Source organism: Austrofundulus limnaeus, unplaced genomic scaffold, assembly GCF_001266775.1.
Source record: "Austrofundulus limnaeus strain Quisiro unplaced genomic scaffold, Austrofundulus_limnaeus-1.0 Scaffold28, whole genome shotgun sequence".
NCBI lineage: Eukaryota > Metazoa > Chordata > Actinopteri > Cyprinodontiformes > Rivulidae > Austrofundulus > Austrofundulus limnaeus.
In genome coordinates, this window is record NW_013952430.1 from 1,391,961 (window position 1) to 1,399,619 (window position 7,659).

A 7,659-nucleotide genomic window follows, 5' to 3' on the forward strand; every position below is an offset into this window, starting at 1 on the left:
CTCCCAAACTGAGCGGTTAGGTTAGGTTAACCCTAACCTCCCAGGACATGATTACACGTTCATGCATTGTGGATATGAATGTACAGTTAATCCACTTTCTTTCATTGATTCTGACTCAACAACTTCTTTGTTGTTCAGTTTTTCATTGAATGTACATATTAAACCTGTCTGTTGGTAACATTCTGTGGTGGCAGTAGGTAATTCTCGTTGCGCGTTGTTCTTGAATTTGAGGAAATCGGTACTGGAAAGTCTTTGAAAGTTCCTTGAATTTGATGTTGACCAAGGTGTGGAGACCCTGTAAATAATAAAATGGATAACTCTTTGGGTACCTATGGCTTTTTTTTTTTTTACATGCAGACCAAAACAGTTTTTATGTTTCAAAATATGCTTAGTATAGCATATTTCAAAAATGAATCATAACAAATCACAAGTCACAATTGTTTTTTCAAATATATCATTTATTTATAGCACATGCCAAAGCAGTCAAAGTGCTGCTTATGCAGGCGTCATTTTAGTCTTCTGGCAACTTAAAATAGTCAGTGAATCAATGATTTTAGATTCCAAAGCCAGAGGCTGCAAAACATAAAAAAAGAAAGAAGTTCTTTCCCTAGAGGTTTTGCAGCTGCATAAATAGTCCCTCTTATTTTATCTTATTTTAAGCTGCATCCTTTGTTTACTGCAGCCAGCTTGTCATTTTAAAGAAGAACCCTCCATCCTTAACCATAGCACTGCCTCATTTTTGTTGGGCTTGTGTGTGTGCTCGTGCACCGCCCCATCTTTGTCTCATCAGATGAGTGTTTGAACACGTTGGCTGTTCCAATTCCTTTTTTTTTTTACATTGCAAAAAGTTATTTTATTTTATTTATTATTATTATTTTATTATTTCCGCCTCTGCTTCTGTAGCACTTTTTTTTTTGCCTTGAGCTTTATTTATTTAATGTTTGACATCTTAAACTGAGGTTTCTGCTTTATCCCTTTCCGGTGTCGGCCTCACTCTGTTAGAATTGTAGAAGTGGCTTTAGTGTCTTCTGTAACTTCCCTCACGTCTTTAGACAGGCTGCTTTGTGTTTCTGTTGAAACCTCTGTGGCTTTCTGAGGTGTTTCTGAAACCAAAAGATTGACCTCATCTCGGGGTTGATGAACGTTGTCAGAACTTTCCGGCACTTTGGCCAACGTTTTGTCTTCGGTTTCCCTATCTGGAGCTGTGGTAAAACATTCTTCCTCTGCAGGTTCATCATCCTCTCTCCTGGCATCTCCTTTAATATTCTCTGCAGTTTGAGTTTCATCAGTGTTTCCAGCTGTTTCGTGTTTCTCATCTCCCTTTTCATCCAGACTTTCACTCGCTGGAAGTTTGTTCTGAGTACTTTGATTTATGTCTCCATCATGACTTTTCTCACCACTCTGCACCTCACCAGCCTCCTTTAGATCTATTGTATCCTCTTTCTTCTCACACTCTCCGACTACTTGAACCTGCTGACCGTCCAACATCTGATTTCCCTCGTCGTCTCGACTGTCTTGATGACCACTCTCTTCCTCACCGGGCCCTTTCTCACTTTTGCTACGGTCACACTCATCCTTCCCCGCCTCCGTCCCCTCTGATCCCGTGTCCTCAAACTCCGACATCTCGATTTCCCTGGTGGTCTCTGTGATGATCTCTTCGACAAACTTGTACTGGGGCTCTGCTCGCCTGCGTGGGACCCCGGGCCGGCTGAAGCAGGGGAGGCTGTAAACGGGGGACTGGTGAGAGACGTGAGGCAGGGAGGCGTTGGGGTCAGATATTGTGGAGAGTCGAGCCTCCTCGCCACAGAGAAGCTTCCTGCAGGAGGGAAAGAAGAATGTTTGCGAAGGAAAGAAACTCACAAATGCGTTCTGTTTTTTGGGACATTGTGTAAAATGTAAATCCAAACAGAAACCCTTTTTTTTCCATACGGACCATAGTAAACATATCAAATGTTTAAGCTAATAAACAATGTTATGTTAGGATAACTGAATTCTACAACGTGAAAAAAGTGGGGACAGGGTCGTGTTTACCACTTTTAAGCATACCCTCTTCTATTAAAAACAATTAGTAAATCTCAAAAATGGGAAGATAAGATGCTGGAGTTTTTGAAGGACAATGTTTTATTCCTGCTGTTCAACAGGATGGAAATATATGTTGTTCCTATACATGTTAATGGTTTTCTGCATTCAAAGTGCCTGAAAGCTGCCCATGCCAAAGGCACCAATGCACCCCCATATGATCAGAGAGGCCAGCATTTGAACTGTGCACTGATAACAGGTTTAAATATTCTAGAAATAGTTTGATAATATTAGTTGATATATTTTAAAAAAAATTCCATCCAGGAACGTTATTCTGAAATAGTTAACGATGTTTCTTTGCAGGCTAGTGAACCTCTTTACAATTTATCTCCATAAGATGTTTTAATATTATTATTTTATAGTTACAAAATGCTCTTTTGGATGATTCTTATTTGTGCCATCTGTGCCTTGTTGTGATTTACTTGAGAAATTCAAAACCCTACTTTTTTAATAGCAATTTAATAAACGTGCTACTAGACACTATTGTGAATAAAGTATGGGTTTGCATAGTACTGAATGTTTTCATTTACAGTTCACGCAATTTCCTATTTTTTCAGAGAAGATGTAAAAATGAAATGTGCAAATTTAATACACCAATGTTCTTTAAACGGAGCCGGCTCTTGGCATAGGCGAACTAGGCGGTCACCTAGAGCGCCATCTGTAGCTGATGACATCATCTTGTAAAGAAAATAAAAACTATATTTTAAGCAAAGATGTGTGAAAAAAATACCAAGAAAAGGTAAAAATACCTAAACAGTAAATTACTGGAGTAAAAATGAGTTTCACTGATAAGAAAACACACAAGTAAAAGCAGAGCAGGCTCTTGGCATAGGCGAACTAGGCGGTTGCCTAGAGCGCCATCTGCTGGAGGGGGCGCCGAACTGCAGAAGAAAAAAGTAATTATTTGTAATCCCTGGTTATAACTCTGTTCAGTGCCCCTTTTATTTAGCTTTGACTTAAAAAAACTATAATGAAGTATTACAGGAAAAATAAACTACTCTACCCATTAAACACACCCCCTCCCCAATGCAGCAATCACCTCCACCCTCTCTCATTTGATTGACGTTGCACTGACTCATCCTGCTCTGACACTCTGACGGGGGAGGGGCTAGTAGTGCCTCTCAGGTAGCGGTTCATGTTGACAAACTCAATAACAAGTCTGTATTTTGTTGTCCCATACATGTCAACCTCTTCGGACGTTTACCTGTATAAAAAGCCTCAAAAATCTTGAAATTTTGCTAAAAACCCATACAACTCGCACCCGCCGGGGTGGGAGGGGAGGGTGGGAGGGGGGGGTTGGCAGCCTCGCTGAGGACGTGAAAGTGCCCACTGTGAAGCAGGAGAAAGGAGAGCGGAAAAAGTTCAAAACTTATTTCTACCGGCAGAACAGGTTGGAAGATGGCTGTTTAATGTTATTTATTGTATTTTTAAATCATCCTACAGGCTCTGATTTTAGGGGGTTCAAATTGGGCTGGGTGGGACATAGTTCGGGAGGTGTGTGTGTGTGTGGGGGGGGTGTTGCGCTTCAACTTGCCTAGGGCACCAAACTGGCTACAGCCAGCACTGGCTTTAAATGTTGCTTTTCTTAAACAAACCCACATGAGGCCGAACAAAGGCATCAGAAAAGCATATTTAAAGTCTTTTGCCTTCACTGATACAAACTGAGAATTTGAATTTTTTCAGCACAAACTGTTCTTGACTAAATGTTGTCATACCTGTAGGACAAAATCTCCACATCCAAAGCCATCTTCACATTCAGCAGGTCCTGGTACTCCCGGAGGTAACCGGACATATCAAACTTACAGTTGATGAGCTCGTTTTCAAGCTCCTTGATTGTATTCTGGAGCAAAAGAAGGAGAGATGATAGACACGGCTTCTATTAAAGCTGTGCAAACCCTAGAATAACTTCCTACCTGATAGTGAATCATTTCTTCCTTGTGTCGATCCTCCACGTCATGGAGTTGCTTCTCCAGAGCCTCTCTGGTCCCCGTGGCGCAGTCCAGCTCGACGCTTTTGGCCTGCAGGCGCCTCCGGTACTCCTGGATCTCCTGCTGGCTCGCTTTCAGCGCGTCTCTGTTGGCCTCAGCCGCCTCCGTCAGTTGCGCGAACTGCGCTCGGAAGCTTTCCCCCGCGGTCTGCCGGACGTCGGACGCGGTGCGATATCCCAGCTGCGTCCTGATGTCCCGGAGCGCCGCGGTGACGCCGGGGTGCCCAAATCCGTGCGCGTCGGCGTGCAGCTCCTGCGCGTCCTGGATCTGGGCACACATGTCGGACACCTCGACCTCATGGCGCGCCTTTAGTAAGTCGATTTCGTCCACGAGGGACTGCGCCTTCCTGTCCAGCTGCAGCTTGGCCCGGTACGTGTCGCTGATGTCTTTCTTCAGGACCACGATGCTGTTCTCCGCGCCCGATCTGGACTGCGTCTCCCGCGCGTGCTGCCCTCTCGCGCTGGAGAGCTCTTCCTCCAAGCCGCGGTGCTCGATTTCGAGCTGTTGCTTCTGGTGCGTGATCTCCCGGACCAGCTGCCTGAGCCTGCCGAGCTCTGGTCCGTACTCCTGCTCCAAACAGGACGCGGGTTTCGCTCTCCTTCTAAACTCCCCGATTTCGACCTCCAGCAGATGGTTGTGATGCTCCAGCCCGCGCACCTTCTCTATGAAACCCGCTAGGCGCTCGTTCAAGCCGCGCATCACCTCCTTCTCGTTCAACTTCCCGGATAGCGGCTGATTGGTCGACCTCATCTCTGCATCCAGCTCGGACCGTCTCAGCATGGTTTGGGATTATGTCCGGATCTCTGGTGAGGCAGGAAAGGTGCGCGTGGGGCTTTTATACCCGACTTCATGTGCCCGGGTCTGCAGAAAGAAGCTGTCCGTGGTGCTGAGACGGTGAAGCATCAGCTGATGGCTTTCTCGTGCCTGTCTGTCACAGAAAGCGATGACGCAAGCAAACTGCTGTAGACGTCAATCCAAACACAATTAAAGGCCTCTGTGCGTTGAGTGAATGCATATCGCCCGCCGAGTTTTCATTCTAGAGTTTTAGACTTAGATCATCTCAACGGAGCTGCATGATCAGCTACTGCCACATCAAACTGTACTTGGATTTTTATAAAACTGCCTGAGTTAGTCATATTTTGTGTTGGCAATGTTATTGGATGTGGCTGACATCTTGAATTTTATTGACTGTTAGTTGTAGAGGTGCATCCATTGAATAGTTCCTGAAAGTTTCATTAAAATCCATCTATTGTTTCATTATTCTGCTAAAGGCTAACAATGACACCAGACTATGTAAGACCAATCTATTTGAATTTTAGATTTCCTTTTAGTACAATCTGACTTATCTCCTGTAGCTGATGACATCATCTTGTAAAGAAAATAAAAACTTTATATTTTAAGCAAAGGTGTGTGAAAAAACCCCCAAGAAAAGGTAAAGATACATTAACAGTAAATTACTGTGGTAAAAATGAGTTTCACTGATAACAAAACACAAGTAAAAGCAGAGCCGGCTCTTGGCATAGGCGAACTAGGCGGTCGCCTAGAGCACCATCTGCTGGAGGGGGCGCCGAACTGCAGAAGAAAAAATAAGTAATTATTTGTAATCCCTGGTTGCAACTCAGCTAAGTACCCCTTTCAATTAGCTTTGTCTTAAAAAAACTATATTGAAGTATTACAGGAAAAATAAACTACACATAAAACACCCCTCCCCCCCCAAATGCAACAATCACCCCACCCTCTCTCATTTGATTGATGTTGTATTGACTCATCCTGCTCCAACAGTCTGATGGGGGAGGGGCTAGTTGTGCCTTTCAGGTAGCGGTTCATGTTGACAAACTCAATAATAACAAGACTGGATTTTGTTGTTCCATACATGTCAACCTCTTCGGATGTTTACCTGTATAAAAAGCCTCAAAAATCTGTAAATTTTGCAAAAAATCAATACAACTCGCACCCGCGGGGGTAGGAGGGTGGGGTTGTCAGCCTCGCTGAGGACGTAAAAGCGCCCGCTGCGAAGCAGGAGGAAAGGAGAGCGGAAACAGTTCAAAACTTATTTCTAGCGGCAGAACAGTTTGGAAGATGGCTGTTTAATGTAATTTATTGTTTTTTAAGTCATCTACAGGCTCTGATTTTAGGGGTTCAAATTGGGCTGGGTGGGACATAGTTGGGGGGGGGGGGGTGTTGCGCTTCAACTTGCCTAGTGCACCAAACTGGCTAGAGCCAGCACTGAGTAAAAGTCATAAAACTGCTCCCAAATAACTAGGAAAGTTAAAATATTTTTTTCACACATGAAGTGTTTAATTTACGTTATGTCAATTGGTTCCACTAGCCCAACTCCTATAGCAAGATTTTAAATTTTAAACTGAGGAAGCAAAGTATTTTACATTTTGAATATAACTAAATAAAAGTAAAAGTTATGGTTAAGAAATACTTGTTAAAATTAAAGATCCTCAAAAAATTACTTAAGTACTGTAGCAAAGTAAATGTACTGTTGGGGTGAAAATAATTACACCTTAAAGAAATAAAACCAGACAGACATGAGTATACATCAGTTTACCTTTGCAAAGTGAGAGATTTCAGAAGACACTGAACTTATCGGCAGCCAGGTATCTCGAGAAAGCTCTGAGCTCTGCTTGGGAAGCTGTTTCTTTATTGAGCAGGCAAAGCACAGAGAAAACACATCTTGACCAATCACATCACAGGAAACTGTTTCTTATCAGCAGAGCAGCAGAGGCTGAAATTTATGGCAGGCCTGCTTGTCAGGCATGCAGCAGAGTAAAACAAAGCTTCATTCATTAGGAGTGTGTTTACACACTCAAAGAACCTGTATACAATTTATTAATGCAATGATCAATACAAAAATGATAAAGTATAAAAAATCTCTATCAGTACTTGTATATGGGCCGCGGCCCAATTGTGGGCCGTGAGCTCCACCTTGAGGGCCTCAAAAGAACAACAGTTTTTAACTTTGGGCCGCAGAGGGCCGCGGGACCGCATTGATTTTGAATAAGGTGCAATACACTTTCTCACCACTAGAAGTAGTGTGCCACTCAGTTATTTACCAACTTTTTAATATGTAGAAGAACCTTACATACCTGCTGAAAATGGAAACTTATTTTAAATGAAAAATAGAAGCAAAAATGAAGGTAACCTGTCAAAAACACCAAAGTTTGTCACTAATATGAAGTACAGCTTCTGGTTCTTTCATGCAATATTTTAAAAGTTCAAAACATTATCAAATACAGCTGCAGATACAACTATATTTCAATTTGCACTTTATCAAATTATTTTTCGTAGTTTATTTTTTAATATTTTAATGTATTTTAAAGAAACTTTAAACTTGTCAAAAAGCTGTAGTTACTGTTTGTCACTAATATGAAGAGCAGCTTCTGTTTCTACCATGCAAAAGTTTATAAAGGCTATATTTTCATTTGTACTTTATCATATTTATTTTAACAGATTTTTTGTGTTTGAAACATTTAAACATTTGTAATTTATTTATGTTATGCCAACAATTTTATTTATTGAATTGTATATATGTATTTGTGTTGATAAGCCTGAGTGGTCTCTTGACTGACCGCTTGTTCAAATA

At 42.1% G+C, this 7,659-nt stretch overlaps 1 protein-coding gene across 1 annotated transcript; it reads right to left on the reverse strand.

The window, feature by feature from the left end:
* Positions 1-437: 437 nt before the first annotated feature.
* Positions 438-5,151, reverse strand: LOC106515336 (neurofilament medium polypeptide). The gene is made up of 3 exons (XM_014005058.1): positions 3,993-5,151; positions 3,795-3,919; positions 438-1,816 (listed from the first exon to the last, which is right to left on the reverse strand). The coding sequence occupies exons 1-3, from the start codon at positions 4,845-4,847 to the stop codon at positions 991-993; spliced, it is 1,806 nt and encodes a 601-aa protein (XP_013860512.1). The 5' UTR covers positions 4,848-5,151; the 3' UTR covers positions 438-990.
* Positions 5,152-7,659: the final 2,508 nt, after the last annotated feature.

Excerpts from the sequence above, each read along its gene's own strand:
- LOC106515336 (XM_014005058.1), bottom strand. The coding sequence starts at position 4,847 with ATGCTGAGACGGTCCGAGCTGGATGCAGAGATGAGGTCGACCAATCAG. Across the intron at positions 3,920-3,992 it reads AAGAAATGATTCACTATCAG|AATACAATCAAGGAGCTTGA; the intron begins GTAGGAAGTTAT and ends CTTTTGCTCCAG. Across the intron at positions 1,817-3,794 it reads GTGGAGATTTTGTCCTACAG|GAAGCTTCTCTGTGGCGAGG; the intron begins GTATGACAACAT and ends TCCCTCCTGCAG.